Below are 19,932 nucleotides of genomic sequence, written 5' to 3'. Positions count from 1 at the left end.
CCACAAGCTGGGTCATAGATCTTCAAGCATTTGAGCAAATCAGTCCTTCAGAATTTGCTGAGAATTTCTGAGGCATTTTAGAGATTCAAACATGTAATGCGAATCAGTTCAATCTGAACTGAAGTATTTGATGTATGCTTGATTTGATTAAAGGTGTTATCTTGACACCTGAACAGCTTATACTTGTTTTTAATAAAATTTTTCCGCTTACTCTTCAAGAAAATGGTGATGATGATATATTTGGTCAATATAGGTATTAAAGAAACAAAAAATAAACACAATGGGTGTTGTGGCTTAATGATAATGTGCAATTTTTTGTAAATAGAAGGTTATGCGATCAATTCCCCTCATTATCATTTTACAATACATGATGAAGTGGTGACCCAAGTGGGTTGTTGAAAACTAGATGGGTTACTAAAACCCGGCCAGTTTTTAATGTTTTGCTCCAGTAAATAGGAGGTCAGATGTTCTTTTGGCAAAAAACTAACAATTGGGGTTTAAGAAAACCAGATTCTGCTGTTGTTTCTGAGTCTGATGATCTGGCTTGAGTCATTTACATTGGTCCAATGTGATTTCCTTTGCCTTCAGTGAAAAATTTCCTCCATTGATAGCAATTTTGATTTTCACTAAAAATAGTAAATTTCTAGAAGATTGAAACTTAACCCTACAACCACCTCTATGGTTTCTCTTCAAATTTAGCTCCTGCATGATGCATCACATCCCCTTCAAGTTGTTATAGACTTATGTCAAACAAGCATAGAACAAACAGGAAAACGGAAACCCAGGAGTCATCTTACCATAATCCAACCATGTTGAACAAGGGCACTTTGCCCACCTATTAATGTCCATGCAACATGGTATCATAGTTTCACCTTTCTTGTATTGAGGATTAGAGTAGTGTCACTGGTTCTATGGAGTCACACCTTATTGAAAGACAAAGCTTGCAGTTCTCGTCTAATACTAATTCTACTCTTACAGATGCATTCTGGAACTTATATTCTGTTATTATTTTGTTAGTTTTTGGTACTTCAATTTTGCCTTTAAATAATATGTGCTGTTAAATTTTGTCTTGTAGTCCTGTGATGATATTTTGGAGCCACAGTTGGATGAGCTTATAAATCAACTCAAGGAAATTGGTGGCTTACTCAATCATTGGTTAAGTGAGCATCTAACCCGCAAGCTCTCAGCTCTATCTTCACCTGATGATTTATTTAACCTTTTCAGCAGTCTGCGAAGTGAGTTCATCGTGATCATTTTGTTCTCCTTTCTATTATATAACCTATATCTCATATTTTTTAAAAGAGTTCCACTTCTGCATTAAATTCAATATGAGTTGGCCAGGTATCCTTGGAGGCCCTGAGACGAGTATTTTGGAAGATGACCAGATTATCTTGGATCCAAATAGCCATCTTGGGATGTTTCTACGTCGTTGCCTATTGGCCTTTAATTTGCTATCATTTGAGGTACTATCATGTTGTTGTCATTTGATAGTTAAGTTTCCGCATAAATGCATTTTTCTCTTAGAAATAGATAATTTTATTGTAGATTGCTGTTCTAATTTTGTTCCCAGGTTTTCTTAACAATCCAAGACTTAAGACTTAACGTAGTTGTATGGGATAGAGTGTCAACTAGCCAATCTCTAGCTCTGGAAAGAAATTGTAGTCTTGAAGAAATTAAGGAGGCCGTCTTTTCAATGGAGAGATCTAAAGCCTGAGGACCAAATGATTTCTCAATGGAATTCTATCAAGATTGATGAGAGTTTTTAAAAGAAGACTAGTTAGAAGTTTTGGGTGGATTTTATCAAAAAGGGAGATTTCACCTGGAGCAAATACTATATTCATAGCTTCGATGCTATTATAATCTAATCTACACTTGAATTTTGTTAGAATAAGGATTGGAGAAGTAATAGAAAGACTAGAAGAAGAAGAGAAGAGAATAGAGAAGAAGAAGAATTTTGGTTTGAACAAGAGAGATTAATCACCTCTCTAGTCGGCTAGATTTAATTTATATGTTTCTACTTAAAAACAAGAAGACTCCTTTGCCCCTACTTAAGTATGGGACACAACCACTAATAAAACATTATACATCAGCAGCTTTAAACATAAATATAAAGCCCTAAATACCCCTACACAGTCGACATTAACACTCCCCCTCAAGCTGGTGAGTATATATCATATAGTCCCAGCTTGTTACATATGTAGTCTACTCTCCCCCGATTCAACCCTTTGGTGAACAGGTCTGACCATTGGTTTCCTGTGTTAACATGTGCAATATCTATCACTCCACTTAGCACATTCTCTCTCACAAAGTGATAGTCAACTTCTATATGCTTGGTTCTCTCATGAAACACCGGATTAGAAGAGATGTGGACTGCAACCTGATTGTCACAGTAGAGCTTCATTGGAGTGTCAATAGAGTATCCCATCTCCTGTAGAAGGTTTGTTCAGCCACACTAATTCATAAGTAGTATGTGCCATAGCTCTATATTCTTCCTCTGCATTGCTTCTTGCCACAATTGTCTGTTTCTTACTTTTCCATGTCACCAGATTACCCCCAAGGAAAGTACAATAGCCTGTAGTAGATCTCCTGTCAGACATAGAGCTAGCCCAATCAGCATCAGTATATCCCTCTATTTCAAGTTTTCCTCCACTTCTATATATCAAGCAACGACCAGGAGTCCCTTTTAAATACCTTACAATCCTTAGAACCGCATCCCAATGTGGAATAGAGTATCTCATCTCCTGTAGAAGGTTTTTTCAGCCACACTAATTCATAAGTAGTATGTGCCATAGCTCTATATTCTTCCTCTGCATTGCTTCTTGCCACAATTGTCTGTTTCTTACTTTTCCATGTCACTAGATTACCCCCAAGGAAAGTACAATAGCCTGTAGTAGATCTTCTGTCAGACATAGAGCTAGCCCAATCAGCATCAGTATATCCCTCTATTTCAAGTTTTCCTCCACTTCTATATATCAAGCAACGACCAGGAGCCCCCTTTAAATACCTTATAATCCTTAGAACTGCATCCCAATGTGGAATCCGAGGTTTTTGCATGAACTAACTCACCACACTAACTGCAAATGAAATATCTGGTTGAGTAATGGTTAGGTAGTTTAGTTTACCCACCAACCGCCTGTACCTTCCAGGATCTTCAAACTCTTCACCCATATCATTGCTCATCTTAGCATTTGATTCCATAGGTGTTTCAACTGGTTTGGGGCCTAATAATCCTGTTTCTTCCAACAAATCAAGAACATATTTCTTCTGAAAGTGTTCCTGCAGAAAAATCTTCAACCTATCAATTTCCAATCTATCACTCCCGGTAATGACAATATCATCTACATATACCACCAATAAGATCTTTTCAGCCTGAGAGTCATGACTGAAGACTGAGTGATCAACTTACACTGTTTCATACCAAACTTCTTTACCACCTCAATGAACCTACCAAACCATGCACGGGGAGACTGTTTAAGTCCATATATGGCATTCTTTAGTCTGCACACCTTACCATCCTCCCTCCGAGCAACAAACCCCAGTGGTTGCTCCATTATAGACTTCCTCAAGTTGATCATCATGTAAGAAAGCATTCTTGATGTTAAGCTGAAAGAGAGGCCAATCATACATAGCAGCTAGAGATATCACAACACGAACTGAACCAATCTTAGCAATAGGAGAGAAGGTCTCTGTGTAGCCAATACCATATGTTTGGGAATACCCTTTGGCAACCTGTCTAGCTTTTAACTACTCTACACTACCATCAATTAAATACTTAACAGTGTATACCCACTTACAACCGACAACCTGCTTAATCGGAAGAAGTGTAGTGAGGTCCCATGTATGATTTTGAGTTAAGGTAGAGAGCTCTTCTTCCATTGCATTGCGCCACCTTGGAGAGGCAAGGGCTTCCTGGACATCCGTGGGAACAACAATAGAGGATAACAAGGAGATAAACTAGCGATGGGAAGCAGAAAGGTGAGTGAGAGAAACATAATTAGAAATGGGATGAAGAGTGCAATTATGTTTACCTTTCTGCAAGGCAATGGGAAGATCAAGTTCAGAAACCGGGGTTGGAGCTGGTGTGGGAACAACTGCCGGATCTGTCGACGGTGATGGAGCTAGAGGAGGAGCCGGTACATGTTGGCGATGCGTATGGACTTGACGAATGGGCGGCCGCTCAATAGGAGGTGGCACCGGAGGCAAAGACTTTGTCATAGTTGGAACAAGTGGAATGAGATCCGCAACTGGAACTGGAAGAGGAGGGGGTGATGAGTGTTAGAATGCTTGAGTCAGGGGTATTTTGGTCATTTTGGTGTATCTTATTGAAAGTGAAATGTCTATTGTATCTGAGTTTAAGTTATGTGTCCCATCTTTGAGGGACAAAATTGTCTTTCTTGTAACTTAAGTTTTATGAATAAAAGTCAAGTGAGTCGGCTAGGAGTGTGACCTTTGAACATCCTCTCCTCTACACTGGCCGTACACTCTTCTCCTCTCCTTCTTCTTCTTTCTCTTTTCTTTCTTCTTTCTTCTTCTCTACTTTGACCTAGAAACAACTAGGGTTCATTCACATGGTATCAGAGCATTAATGTCTCATGTTCTTTTTCTTGCTGCTGTCTTCTTCCTGGGTTCGCCGCCAGCTTCACAGTAGGTTTCATCATCCTATAGCTGATCTGATTGATGACTCGATAAAGGGCTGAAAAGGAGTTGTCGTTTTGAGGGCCTGGAGGTGAGAATGCCTCTGGCCGGTGCTGTGGTGGTCGTTGAAGTGGTATACTAGACCCTCTATTCAGTGTACGAAGAGGGCTGAACGTATACAGGTATGGACACTGCTGTCGTGTGTTCAGAAATGGATTGTGAATGCTGATTTTTTTTTGTGTGCTTCAAAAGTTAGTTGTTGTGGTGCTGGGTGAAACTGATACACATATCAGTCATGTTTTTTTTGTGTTCTCTTGCTCGCGTATGTGCTGAAAGAAGAGTAATTGACTGCTGATGTCCATGACAGCAGTGGTGTGGTGTTGATTTGTTGTGGTGGCCGACATATCTATGATTCTAAATGCTTAAAAGTGAACCCTTAGACCTTGTGTGTAATCAGTTCTGTAGTATGAAGAACAAGTGTTCGATGAAATGACTGAGTAATTCAGTAGTGGTGTGTTGGTGGTAAATGGTCCTGCAGTGTGCAGTCCAAGTGTTTGATGTGTTGACTGAATGATTTCAGCTTTAGAGTGTAGTGTGTAATGTGCAGTTGAAGAAAGTGGGTTGGTGGTATCATAAGTGAGATAAGTTTTGTGACAAGTGTGAGATTGTGGTGTATATTCAAAGGAGAAATAATTGAGATGGCTTCAACTGTAGTTGGGAATGACAACAAAACAGGCATCATGCTTTCTTCAGATTATCTAAGTGTTCAAATGACATCCATCAAGTTGAATGGTGAGAACTATGTACCATGGACAAAATCTGTGGAGGTGTTCTTGAAAGCCAAGAGGAAAGTAAAACATGTGAGGGAGGAGAAACCTTCCTCTGATTCTCTTGGGTTCAGTGATTGGGAACAAGATGATGCACAGATAATGACATGGCTTTGGAATAGCATGGAACCAAAGATTAGTGTGAACTTTATGTTCCTAGATACAGCCAAAGAGATCTGGGATCATGCTAAAAAGTTGTACTCTGGACAAGACAACACAACTAGGGTATATCGGTTATACCAAGAGTACTTCAATTTGAAGTAAGGAAGTCAAAGCTTAGAAGAGTATTTTGCAAGTTTGAGGAACATCCACAATGAGCTAAATGTGTATCACCCTCTAACATCAGATGTCCAGATCCAACAATAGCAACGTGAACAGCTTGATGCGACTAGGTTTCTTGTGGGCTTGAAGGCTAAGTATGAGCCTGTCAGAGCACAGATATTGGGGGGATCAACTCTCCCCTCACTTGAAGAAGGTTTTGCCCGTCTTAAGAGAACATCCATTGAGCCGGTGGAACATTCTTCCTTCTCTGATAGATCTGGTTTGGTTGTGACTAAAGGGAGTGGTCGTGGAAGTAGAAGTAGTGGTGGCAGCAGTGGCCCTCCAAGCAACCGTGGTGGACACATGTTTAACCGGGCCAGTGGTCGGACTGGAGGCCATGAATTAGGGGGAGGCCGTGGAAAAGGAAGGGGTAATGCTCAGAGAAAATGTACACATTGTGGCTTAGAGGGGCACACAGTTAATTTCTGCTATGATTTGCGTGGTCCACCCAACACTTGGGCTAACCATGTTACATCTAAGAGTAGTAGCACAATCACTGAAAGCCAGCAAACTGCCCCAACCCCCTCCACACCCACTTGTGCTTCCGGGCATGAAATGGTGAGTGTACCACGGGCAATATATGAGCAGTTCCTTCAAACATCTCAGCAGAACACAGCTACACTTGCCCATTCAGGTATGACTTGTTTAGCTTCCAAAGCCTCACCCTGGATCATTGATTCTGGAGCCTTGGACCATATGTCTGGGGCTCCTGATGTATTTTCTTCCCTTTCTCGCACCTCCACATCTCAGACAGTTACATTTGCTAATGGTTCTTGTTAGCGTAGGGGTATTTCTGTCTTTATACCTTGATTGATGTTGCTGATCTGTAATGTTGTGTTGAAACATGTGCTCTTAACTTAAGTAAGGGCACATAGGTCTTTTCAGTTATGTTTTAATAATAATATAAATACTTACTGGCCGACTGGGAGAAGTTAGGTTGACTCTTTCAGTTCGAACCAGAATTCTCTCTTCTCTCTTTCTCTATCACTCTTTCTTCTTCTACATAACTGAACTCAGTCAAGCCAAACTCTAAGGCAGACCTGAATTCTAACATGGTATTAGAGCAGGTTAAATCTGCCTAGATTTCTGCTTGTCTAGGGTTCATTCTCTGCGCACCCTATCTAGGGTTTTCCTCTTTTTTTTTTCCTGTGTTCGATTGGAGATAAGGGAAAGGGCTGAAAAGGAGTGATCGCTCTCTTCCCTTGGGGGTCTCTATGCCTCCAATCAGGTCGTATGTGGTCGGTTGCTGTGATTTTTGAGATCGCCCTCTCCTAGTAGAGGAAGAATAGAGGGCCGAACTGTGTGTGGCTGTTGTGTGTGAAGCGGCTGTTGTGTGTGGACTGCTCTCCTGCTCGCATGGGTGTTACTTCAGCGATAAGGTAAGAGATTTCAGTTCTTGATATCAATTGTGAATTAAATAGGAGGTGTGTTTCAGACCATTTGCTAGTGTTTCGGCCAGTAAGAGCTAGGGTTTATGCTGGTTTCTTTGTGCATGTTGAAGGAAGAGATATGATCATATAGTGGTGAGATTTCAGGTAGTTGTAGGAGCAGGGTTTGTGGTGTAAAGAGCACACATTCCAGCAACAATTAGTGCTGCAATCAGTGTGACAGGTGTGACCTAGTGGTGTGTAGTGTGCAGATCTCAGTGATACTAGAATTCAGCAAGTGTGCAGAATTGGTGATAACATAATGGGAGACAGTAATGATTATAATCCTAGTGTGATGGTGCATACAGACTACCTGAATGTTCAGATGACCTCCATTAAGTTAAATGGAGAGAATTATGTGCCTTGGGCTAAATCCGTTGAAGACTTTCTAAAGGCAAAGAAGAAGGTAAAACATATCAGAGAGGATAAACCCTCCTCTGACTCTCACGAGTATGAAGATTGGGAGCAAGAGGACGCTCAGATTATCACATGGTTGTGGAACAATATGGAACCGAGGATTAGTGTGAACTTCATGTTCCTTGATACTGCCAAAGACGTGTGGGACCATGCGAAAAAATTGTATTCGGGGCAGGACAATACAACTAGAGTTTATCAGCTTTATCAAGAGTACTTTAATCTACAACAGGGCAATCAGAGTCTTGAGGAGTACTATGCCAACATGAGGAACATACATAATGAGTTGAATGTCTATCATCCTCTCACTTCTGATGTCAAGATTCAGCAACAACAGAGAGAGCAGCTTGATGTGACTAGATTTTTGGTGGGACTAAAGTCTGAATATGAACCGGTACGGGCTCAGATATTAGGGGGATCAACTCTTTCGTCCCTAGAAGAGGTATTTGCTCGACTTCGGAGGATTTCTATCGGATCTATTGAGAACTCTAATATCTCAGATAGATCTGCCTTTGCTGCATCGAGAGGCCGTGGTGGTAGAGGTGGAGCTCAGTTTGGCCGTGGTGTTGGTAGTGGTTCTGCATATGGTCGAAGTGGCAATGGTGGATCTACTTATAATCGTGGTGGTGGTCGTACTGGGAGCAGAGATTCAGGGGGAGGCCGTGGTAGAGGACGTAGCTCAGGCCCGAGGAAGTGCACTCATTGTGGTATGGATGGACATACCATCAACTATTGTTATGATTTACATGGTCCTCCCTCAACCTGGGCCAATCATGCCGCGATCGGTGACTCAAGTTCCAGCTTTAAATAGGAGAATCATTCATCTGACCAGTTGCCTCCTACATCCACAGATGGTCCCATGAAGGAGATGGTGAGTGTTCCCCGTTATGAATATGAGAGGTTTATCCAATCACAGTAGAACACGACGACTTTTGCTCACTCAGGTATGGCTTGTCTGACATCTACACCCAATCCCTGGATCATTGACTCTGGAGCCTCCGATCACATGACTGGAACTCCAGGTGTGTTTTCCTCCTTATCTCATTGCTCAACATCACAATCTGTCACCCTTGCTAATGGTTCCACATCCTCAATTTGTGGTGTTGGTAATGTTGACCTAGATCCTGTATCCCTCTCATCAGTTCTATATGTTTCTAAATTGCCTTTTAACCTTATGTTTGTTAGTAAGCTGACCAAATCACTTAACTGCTCCATTACCTTTTATCCTTCTATGTGTGTCTTTCAGGATCTCAAGACGGGGATGAAGATTGGTGGAGGGCATGAAGCAGGTGGACTGTATTATCTTGACGGTGGTGGTGGTAGAACTTCAACAGTTCTCCAGTCATCTCTTTCTCCTCTCCAGTGGCACTGCCGATTTGGTCATCTGTCGCTCAAAGTCTTGAAGTCCTTGGTTCCATCCTTGAGTCAACTTTCTGTTTTGGATTGTGAGTCGTGTCAGTTTGGGAAACACCATCGTGTTCCCTTTAGTTATAGGGTTGATAACCGTGTGTCGAGTCCTTTTTCTTTAGTTCATTCAGATGTTTGGGGTCCTTATAAAGTAATGTCATATAATGGATACAGATATTTTGTCATTTTTGTGGATGATTTTTCAAGGATGACGTGCCTCTATTTAATGAAAGAAAGAAGTGAATTGTTTACCATTTTCCAAAAATTTTATGCTGAAATTCGTAACCAATTTGGTACCCACATCAAAGTTTTTCGTTCTGATAATGGCCGCGAATATTTATCCTCATCATTTCAGGAATACTTGGACCAACACGGCATTATGCATCAGACCTCGTGTACCTACACCCCACAACAAAACGGGATGGCTGAGAAAAAGAATCGCCATCTCCTTGAAACAACAAGATCCCTAATGCATCACATGCATGTTCCCAAACCTTTTTGGAGTAATGCAGTGCTTACCTCTTGTTTTCTGATTAATCGGATGCCCACGTTCATCCTTGATGGTCAGTCTCCGTTTCAGGTCTTGTTTCCCTCTTTGTCTCCGTTCCCTCTTACGCCGAGAGTTTTTGGGTGTGTCTGTTTTGTCCATCATCTGGGTCCTGGGAACGACAAGTTTGATGCCCGTTCTCTCAAGTGCATATTCCTTGGCTATTCTTGAACCCAGAAAGGGTATAAGTGCTACCATCCTGGTTCTCGACGGTCCTATGTGTGTACTGATGTCAGTTTCTTTGAGTCTACTCCGTCTACTCCGTTTTTTTTTTTGGGTCTGGTGATGCTTCTTCCTCATCACCTCCTCTCCTTCCACTTCCCGTTGTCGATCCTCAGTTTGTTACAGTTGTGACCAAATCCTTGCCTCCGGTGCCACCACTTGTTGAATGCCCACCTATCCGTCATGTGTATACACATCCTTGCCTCAGGCTGTAGTTCGTATCTCCTCTAATCCAGTGTTTCATGAAAGAACCAAGCACATTGAGGTTGACTGTCACTTTGTGAGGGAGAAGGTGCTGAATGGAGAGCTAGACACTACACATGTTAATATAGGAAATCAGTGGGCTGACTTATTTACAAAAGGTTTGAGTCGGGGAAGAGTGGATTACATATGTAACAAGCTGGGAGTATATGATATATACTCACCAGCTTGAGGGGGAGTGTTAGCATAGGGGTATTTCTGTCTTTATACCTTGATTGATGTTGCTGATCTGTAATGTTGTGTTGAAACATGTGCTCTTAACTTAAGTAAGGGCACATAGGTCTTTTCAGTTATGTTTTAATAATAATATAAATATTTACTGGCCGACTAGGAGAAGTTAGGTTGACTCTTTCAGTTCGAACCAGAATTCTCTCTTCTCTCTTTCTCTCTTTCTCTCTTTCTCTATCACTCTTTCTTCTTCTACATAACTGAACTCAGTCAAGCTGAACTCTAAGGTAGACCTGAATTCTAACAGTTCTACATCTCTTATTTGTGGTGTTGGTGATGTTGATCTCTCCTCATTGTCTTTAGCATCTGTTTTATATGTTCCTAAGTTCCCTTTTAACCTTATGTCTGTTAGCAGATTAACCAAGTCCCTTAATTGTTCTGTAACCTTCTATCATTTTTCTTGTGTGTTTCAGGATCTCAAGACGGTGACGAAGATTGGTGGGGGGCATGAAGCCGGTGGTTTGTATTACCTTGATGGTGGTGGTCTTCCAATGGCTTTTCAATCGTCTCTTACTCCTCTCCAATGGCACTGCAGATTTGGTCATCCCTCTCTCAAGGCTTTGAAGCTGCTAGTTCATTCCTTGAGTCATTTTTCATCATTAGATTGTGAGTCATGTCAGTTGGGAAAACATCATCGAGTCTCATTTAGTCCAAGAATTGATAGTCGTGTCTCAAGTCCTTTTGTTTTAGTTCATTCTGATGTATGGGGTCCAGTTAAAGTGGTGTCATACAATGGGTTTAAGTATTTTGTAATCTTTGTTGATGACTTTTCAAGGATGACATGGATCTATCTTATGAAAGGCCGTAGTGAATTGTTCTCTATTTTTCAGAAATTTCATGCTGAAATACGCACTTAATTTGGTGTTCATATGAAAATACTTCACTCTGGTAATGCCAAAGAATACATTTCCTCATCATTTCAGCAATACCTAGAACATCATGGAATAATTCATCAAACTTCTTGTGCCTACACCCCGCAACAAAACGGTGTAGCTGAACGGAAAAATAAACATATTCTTGAAACTGCTCGGTCCTTGATGATCAATATGCATGTCCCAAAGCACTTTTGGAGTGATGCTGTTCTTACATCCTGTTTTTTAATAAATCGGATGCCCATGTCAATCATTGGAAGTCAATCCCCTTTCTCCGTGTTCCCCACTTTGTCTCCCTTTCCTCTCACCCCAAGAGTCTTTGGCTGTGTTTGTTTTGTTCAACACTTGGGGCTTGGAGTAAACAAGCTAGATGCTCGAGCTACGAAGTGTATTTTTCTTGGCTACTCAAGGACTCAGAAAGGGTACAAGTGTTATAGCCCTAAGTTTTATAAATCGTTTGTGTCCTGATGTCACATTCTTTGAATCAGTTTTTTTTTTTTCTCCGATGCCGGGGTCTCTTCTTCTCTCTTTGTGGTTCCTCTTCTTGTTCCGGTTGTGGACCCCTTTCTCGTAGCTCCCACTCTTACTGCAGATGCATATCATATGCCTGTTACTACAGAGAGGCCGCCGATTACTCAAGTGTATACCTGCAGAAGTGCTTCGGCTCCTCCTCCACTTCAGTACCCATCGACAGATCTTGCTACTGCTCCTTCTCCCTCAGATCTTCATCTCCTTATTGCTTTATGGAAAGGTAAACGTACTTGTACTTTTCATCCCATTTCAGACTATGTTTCCACTGCTCACCTTTCTGCTTCTCATTGCAAGTTTATATCATTACTCTCATCGGTTCCCATTCCTAAGATTGTACAGGAAGCCTTACCTCTCCAGGGTGGCGACAAACCATGGAAGAAGAACTCTCTGCTCTACAACATAATCATACGTGGGAACTCACCACCCTTCCTCTTGGTAAACACACTGTTGGGTGTAAATGGGTCTATACAGTGAAGCATCTTCCTGATGGCAGTGTGGAACGATTGAAGGCACAGTTAGTGGCCAAGGGCTATTCTCAGTTATATGGTGTGGACTATATGGAGACATTCTTTCATGTGGCTAAAATTGGTTCAGTTCGGGCGTTGATCTCATTGGCTACTATGTATGATTGGCCTCTCTTACAACTTGACATAAAAAATGCCTTTCTACATGGTGATTTTGTTGAGGTGTATATGGAGCAACCACCAGGGTTTGTTGCTAAGGGGAGGCTGGTAAGGTGTGCAAGCTCAAAAAGGCAATCTATGGACTGAAACAATCTCCTCGTGCATGGTTCGGCAGGTTCAGTGAAGTGGTGAAGGCCTTTGGGATGAAACAGTGTCAGGTTGATCGTTCTGTGTTTAGCTATAACTCAAAAGATGGAAAAATCTTGCTAGTCGTGTATGTGGATGATATTGTCATAACTGGAAGTGACAACAATGGAATTGACAGGCTGAAAAAATTCTTACAGGATCACTTCAATACGAAAGATCTGGGGAAGCTAAAGTATTTCTTAGGAATAGAAGTTGCGAGGTCAAAACAGGGGATCGACCTATGTCAGAGGAAATATGTTCTTGATCTACTTGAAGAAACAGGGTTGTTAGGTGCTAAACCGGCAGAGACTCCTAAGGAACTCAATGCCAAGTTAAGTGTGGATGCAAGTGAAGAGTTTGATGATCTTGTAAGATACATAAGGTTGGTGGGAAAGTTGAACTACCTGACCATTACCCGACTAGATATATCATTTGTTGTGAGTGTGGTGAGTCAGTTTATGCAACATCCCCGGGTTCCTCACTGGGAAGCTGTTCTGAGAATTGTTAGGTACCTAAAGGGTGCTTCAGGTCGTGGTTTGTTATACCAAAAGGGAGGAACTCTTGAGATAGTAGGGTACACAGATGCTAATTGGGCTGGCTCTATATTAGACAAGAGGTCAACCACAGGGTATTGTACCTTCCTGGGTGGCAATCTTGTAACTTGGAAGAGCAAGAAGCAAACAATGGTGGCAAGAAGTAGTGCGACAGCAAAGTACAGGGCTATGGCCCATACCACATGTGAATTAGTATGGCTGAAGAACTTACTACAGGAGATGGGTTTCTCTATTGACAAGCCCATGAAACTATACTGTTATAACCAAGCTGCTGTTCACATCTCATCCAATCCGGTCTTCCATGAAAGAACTAAACATGTTGAGGTGGATTGTCACTTTGTGAGAGAGAAAGTGATAAGTGGGGTAATAACTACATCTCATGTGAGCTCAGGAAATCAGTGGGCAGATATCTTCACAAAAGGATTGTCTCGGGGAAGAATAGATTACATTTGTAACAAGTTGGGACTATATGATATATACTCTCCAACTTGAGGGGGAGTGTTAGAATGCTCGAGTCAGGGGTATTTTGGTCATTCTGGTGTATCTTATTGAAAGTGAAATGTCTATTGTATCTGAGTTTAAGTTATGTGTCCCATCTTCTATGAGGGACAAAATTGTCTTTCTTGTAACTTAAGTTTTATGAATAAAAGTCAAGTGGGTCGGCTAGGAGTGTGACTTTTGAACATCCTCTCTTCTAGTCTAGCCATACACTCTTCTCCTCTCCTTCTTCTTCTCTACTTTGACCTAGAAACAACTAGGGTTCATTCACAATGAGTAAGAAGAAACATCACTTGAGCTTGAGAAAAACAGAATGGACTCAAAGAAAGTAACATCAACGCACACAAAGGAATGCCGAGAGTTAGGATCATAACACTTATACCCTTTTTGGGTCCGGGAATAGCCAATGAAGATACACTTAACGGATCGTGCATTTAACTTGCCCCTTCCTGGTCCTAGATTATGAACAAAATAGACACACCCAAAAACCCGAGGTGAAAGGGGAAAAGAGACAATGTAGGAAACAAAGTGGTGAAAGGAGAGTGATCTTCAAGGATGGACGTGGGCGTCCGGTTAATCAGAAAACAAGATGTAAGTACAACATCATTCTAAAAGGGTTTGGGTACATTCATATGATGCATAAGGGACCGAGTAGTTTCCAAAAGGTGGCGGTTCTTTCTCTCAGCTACCCCATTTTGTTGTGGGGTATAGGTACATGAAGTCTGATGGATAATGCCATGTTGTTCCAAATACTCCTGAAATAGTGTATAAAAATATTCACGGCCATCGTTGAAACGAAGAATTTTAATGTATACACCAAATTGGTTGCGAATTTCAGCATAAAATTTTTGAAAAATGGTAAACAATTAACTCATTTCTTTCATTAGGTAAAGCCACATCATCCTTGAATAATCATCAACAAAAATAACAAAGTATCTATAACATTGTATAACATTACTTTATTTAGACCCCAAACATCTGAATGAACTAAAGAAAAAGGACTCGACATATGATTATCAACCCTAGGACTAAAGGGAACACGATGATGTTTCCCAAACTGACAGGACTCACAATACGAAACAGAAAGATGACTCAACGATAGAACAAGAGACTTCAAAACCCTAAGTGATGGATGGCCAAATCGACAGTGCCATTGGAGAGGAGAAAGAGATGCCTGAAGAGCTGTTGACTAGTATTTTAAAAGGCGTGGGAGGCGCTCCCAAAATGCCTTGAGGCGTATGCCAGAGGTGCTGACACCTCTAAGGCATATGCCTCAGGTGCAAGAGGCGTACGCTACGCCTCTTGCGCTTTTCTCATGAGGCGTGCTAGAGGCGTATGCCTCTTGCACCTCATGCACATCTGGTATGAAAATACAGAAAAAAAAGAAAAAAAAAGGAAAGGAAAGGAAAGGAAAAGAAAAGAAAGGGAAAGAAAAGGAAAGGAAAGAGAAGAAAAAAAGAGAAAAGGAAAGAAAAGAAAAGAAAGGGAAGGGAAGAAAAGATAAGGGGGAAGAAAATGGTTTGCTCCCTATCCCTTCGGTTCGCATCGACAAGACTCCCCCTTTGAACTACTGTTATGCATCTTTATTCTTCTTAATATAAAAGATTTTTATTAAAAGTAAATAAAAAATGAGATCCCCCCTTCCTTTTCATCCTCCTCATAACCCCCCTCCTCTTAAGGAGGCTTACGCCTCCTTGTGTTCGGGAGGCTTACGCCTCTTGCGTTCTGAATTACGCCTCACGCCTCTAGGTAGTGGAATGCCTCGCGTCACGCCTCCATGTTTTAAAACACTGTTGTTGACACACTTCCACCACCATCAAGGTAATACAGTCCACTAGCTTCATGTGCTCCACCAATCTTTATCCCTGTCTTGAGATCCTGAAAAACACATGAAGAAGGGTAAAAAGTGATAGAGCAATTAAGAGATTTGGTCAATTTACTAACAAACACAAGGTTAAAAGGAAACTTGGGGACATACAAAACTGAGGATAAAGATAAAGGGTCCATGTTAACATTACCAACACCACAAATGGAGGATGTGGAACCATTAGCAAGGGTAACAGAGTGTGATGTTGGGCACTGAGAGAGGGAGTAAAACACACCTGGAGTTCTAGTCATGTGATTGAAGGCTCCAGAGTTAATAATCTAGGGATTAGGTTTGGATGCCAGACAAGCCATACCTGAGTGTACAAGGGTGGCTGTATTCTGTTGAGATGTGGCTTGAACAAACCTCTCATACTCATCATGTGGAACACTCATCAACTCCTTCCCGGGAACATCTATGGATATAGAGGGCATCTGATCAACTGGATGGCTCTCTTGTTTGGAACTACTATCATTGGTCACCGCATGATTGACCTAGTTGAAGGTGGACCATGCAAACCATAGCAATAATTGATGGTATGTCCATCCATACCACAATGTGTACATCTTCTTGGACCAGAACTGCGTTCTCTACCACAAACTCCCCTTGAATCTCGACCTCCAGTACGTCCACCACCACGACTATACATAGGTTCACCACCACCACTACGACCATACACTAGTCCACTGCTACCACTACGGCCAGATTGAGCTCCCCGAGCTCCACCTCTAACACCACGACCCTTGATACTGCAAAGGCTGACCTATCAGAGATACTAGAATTCTCGGTAGATCCAACCAAAATCCTTCGAAGCCGAGCAAACACCTCTTCTAAGGAAGGAAGAGCTGATCCTCCTAGTATTTGTGCCCGTACTGATTCATATTCAGATTTCAGCCCTACCAAAAATTTGGTCACATCTAGTTGCTCCCTCTGCTGTTGCTGAATTTTAACATTAGAGATGAGGGGTTGATACACATTCAGCTCATTGCGAAGGTTTCTCATGCTAGCATAATACTCAAGACTTTGATTTACCTTGTTGCAGATTAAAGTATTCCTGATAAAGCTGATATACTCTAGTTGTGTTGTCCTGCCCTAAATACAGCTTCTTAGCATGGTCCCAAACTTCCTTGGCTGTATCAAGAAACATGAAATTCATACTAATCTTGGGTTCCATACTATTCCATAACTAAGTTATAATCTATGCATCCTCTTGTTCCCAATCACCATACTCATGAGACTTAGTAGAGGGTTTTTCTTCCCTTATATGCTTTACTTTCTTCTTTGTTTTAAGAAAGACTTCTATAGATTTCGCCCAAGGCACATAGTTTCTCCATTCAACTTGATAGAAGTCATCTAAACATTTAGGTAGTCGGTGGGAACCATCACACTAGTTTTACTTTCACTGTTGTCTCCCATGGCTGTAATTTTTTTTATTCTTATTTCACCTCTCACCATACTGCACACTATACCACATTGCACTCAGCACCACTTGTTTCTGAATTCTTCACTCTCCACACAACCCTACTACACGATTACCTAAAAACTCACCGCACTACTCGGAACTCACTCACCCTTTGAACCACACTAAAATTGCATAAACCCTAACACACGACAATCTGAATTTTCACCACACAACTTGGAACACATCAACCATTCGTTTCACATTGAAAAACTGCACAAAACACTTACCTAATCACCAGAAAATTAAGCTGTACTCGACACTCCACTGCATCACTTGGATCAGCCCTCTTCTCTCCATCGATTAGGGGGGGCTTCCTATAAACCACTGCAAACACCCACGAACTTGCTGACCGGAGGCATAGAAATCTCCAAGGGAAGAGGGCGATCACTTCTTTTCAGCCCCTTTCCTTATCTCCAACTAATGATGAAGAAAAAAATTAAAAAATCCTAGGCTGGATGCGTGAAGATCAAAATTATGGGCAGATTCGATTTTGTCACAGTTGTTCTGATACCATATTATAATCTAATCTGCACTTGAATTCTGTTAGAATAAGGATTGGAGAAGTAATAGAAAGACTAGAAGAAGAAGGACAAGAAGAAGAATTCTGGTTTGAACAAGAGAGATTAATCACCTCTCTAGTCAGCCAGATTTAATTTATAGTTTCTACTTAAAAACAAAAGGACTCCTTTGCCCCTACTTAAGTATGGGACACAACCACTAATAAAACATTACACATCAGCAGCTTTAAACATAAATATAAAGACCAAAATACCCCTACATAGTCGACATTAACAAATGCCAAAGAAGAAGGTGCCAAAACTCCAAAGGGTTTTAGACCCATAAGTCTGATTGGGAGCCTCAACAAAATTATATAAGATGTACTCTTTGGAAGATTGGAGTAGGTATTACCCTCGGTGATTTCACAATATCAAAGAGCTTTTATTGAAGGCAAATTGTAAATCGGATCCTAGTGGCAAATGAACGTCTGGTAGAGAAGAAGGGTGGGGGGAAGGGGCTTATTTGCAAGTGGGACTTAAAAAAGGCTTATGATTTAGTGGATTGGTCTTTCCTCCTAGAGGTCATGGAGAATATTGGATGGGCGAATGGCGGATAATGTGGATTAAAGGTTGGACAAGTTCATTGCCCTTTCCAATTCTAATCAATGGTGTTTCTAGAGATTTCTTCCTTGCAAAAAGGGGCTTGAGACAGGGGGACCCATTATCTCTTTCCTGTTTATTCTGATCATAGAGGTTCTAAGCAAAATGATTATCAAAGCTTACTTGGATGGCCTAATTAGAGGTTGGAGGGTAGGAAGGAATGATGTAATAGTAATCCACCTACAATTTGTTGATATAATTTTATTTTGAGAAGGAGACAACCTGGATCTTTCGAGGAATCTAAAGCAGTTGGTTGTATGAGAATGTTTCTAAGTTGAGGGTGAACTGGGGAAAAAGTGGAGTAGCAAGGATTACCTTGGAATAGGAGGAAGTTTATAGGTTGGCAGAGATTTTGGGGGTGTGAGGTTAGAAAAAGGTATTGAGGTTTGTTTTTGAGAAGACAAGACCACCCCCCTTTCAACTAATGTTATGCATCTTTGTTCTTCTTAATATAAAAGATTTTTTATTAAAAATAAAGAAAAAAAAGATCCCCCCTTCCTCTTCATCCTCCTCCTAAGTCCTAACCCCCTTCCTCTTAAGGAAGCTTACGCTTCCTTGTGTTTGGGAGGCTTACGCCTCTTGCGTTCTGAACTACGCCTTATGCCTCTAGGTAGTGGAACGCCTCGCGTCACGCCTCCGTGTTTTAAAGCATTGATTCAACTACTGGTCAAGGTGGAAATTGTTTTCTTTGACCAAAATGTGGAGGACACTAGAATTTGGACAATCTGTTTGATGGTTTTTTCACTTGTCCTCTTCTTTAATAACCTTACTATGTGTAGTCCATTGGTGGAGAATCTTTTGGTGAATGAGATTTGGAGTAAGCCTATTCCACTCAAGGTTTCAAGCTCTGTGTGGGGAAGTATTCATTAGAAAGATAAATACCTGTGATATGCTACAGAAAAAAGGTTCAATAAATGCCTTTCTCCTCATATGTGCTTTTTATGCACAACAAGTGGTGAGGCCATTCCCCATTTACTAATCTCCTGTCCTTTTGTGCTTTGTATGTGGGAATAGCTTTTTTCTTCTTTGGTTGTAGGTGGGTTCCCACCCCGATATTGTATCTTCAGCCCAAGCTTCTTGAAGCAACCAAAGAAGAGAAGGAGAATTATGTGGAAAGCAGTAAGGGCAGCAGTTGTGTGGACTATATGGGAAGAAAAAATGGAAGAATTTTCAATAAGAGCATATCTAAGGAGGAGATGGTAGGCATTATAAAAATAAAAGTTACACATGGGGTAAAGATAATGGAAACCTTTGAAGTTCTCTTGGTGAATGGCATAATAAGAACCTGGGTGGAGGTGGCACAATTGTCTAAAGGACAAGAACGGGTAATCATGGAGTGGAAACTTCTTAAAACTGAATTTTGATGGGAGCTCCATGGGCAATCTGGGGATGGTAAGGTGGTGGCGATGTATTCAGGACCTATTGGAGCTGGAGACTATAAAAGCAGAAGTGATAGCTTTTCTGCAGGCTTTAAGTTTTGCAAAGCAATCTAACTTCCAAAGGGGACTCTAAAGTGATCATCTCTTGGACAAAGTGCAGCTGTAGTGTACCTTGAACCTTCAGACATGCACTTAAGGAAATAGAAAGCCTATCTAGGGAATTAAATGCCACTTTTAAGTGGATGAGAAGGACAGAAAATGGGACAGCTGATTCTTTAGCAAAAAATAGGGAGTTAATAGACAGAAGCTGTTTTGGGCAACAATGTGAATCTTTTGTAATCCTTTGTAATTTCGGGTTGCTGGACCTTCCAACGTATTGTACTAATTTTAGTGATATAATTAATAAAACTTCTTGCTATTTAGAAACCATAGAAGAGAATGGGTTCATTTCACTACAAACACATTAATCTCTAAAAACTATTGATTTTGGTTAAAAAAATGATGGGTAGTCAAACTG

General features: G+C 41.1%; 1 protein-coding gene across 1 annotated transcript in view; it reads left to right on the top strand.

Moving 5' to 3' along the window:
* LOC148846277 (anaphase-promoting complex subunit) overlaps positions 1–19,932 on the top strand; it is an 89,738-nt gene that overhangs the window by 7,176 nt on the left and 62,630 nt on the right. Inside the window, exons 2-3 of the mRNA XM_088952878.1 lie at positions 1,076–1,235; positions 1,342–1,463. Coding sequence (XP_088809004.1) covers positions 1,076–1,235; positions 1,342–1,463 — 282 coding nt within the window. The remainder of the gene's footprint in view (positions 1–1,075; positions 1,236–1,341; positions 1,464–19,932) is intronic.

The sequence above is a fragment of the Nelumbo lutea genome, chromosome 7 (genome assembly GCF_056320005.1).
Source record: "Nelumbo lutea isolate HS-2025 chromosome 7, American lotus-T2T, whole genome shotgun sequence".
NCBI classification, from domain to species: Eukaryota; Viridiplantae; Streptophyta; class Magnoliopsida; order Proteales; family Nelumbonaceae; genus Nelumbo; species Nelumbo lutea.
Note: the sequence above shows the minus strand (reverse complement) of the source record. Positions and strands in the feature narration are given on the sequence as shown.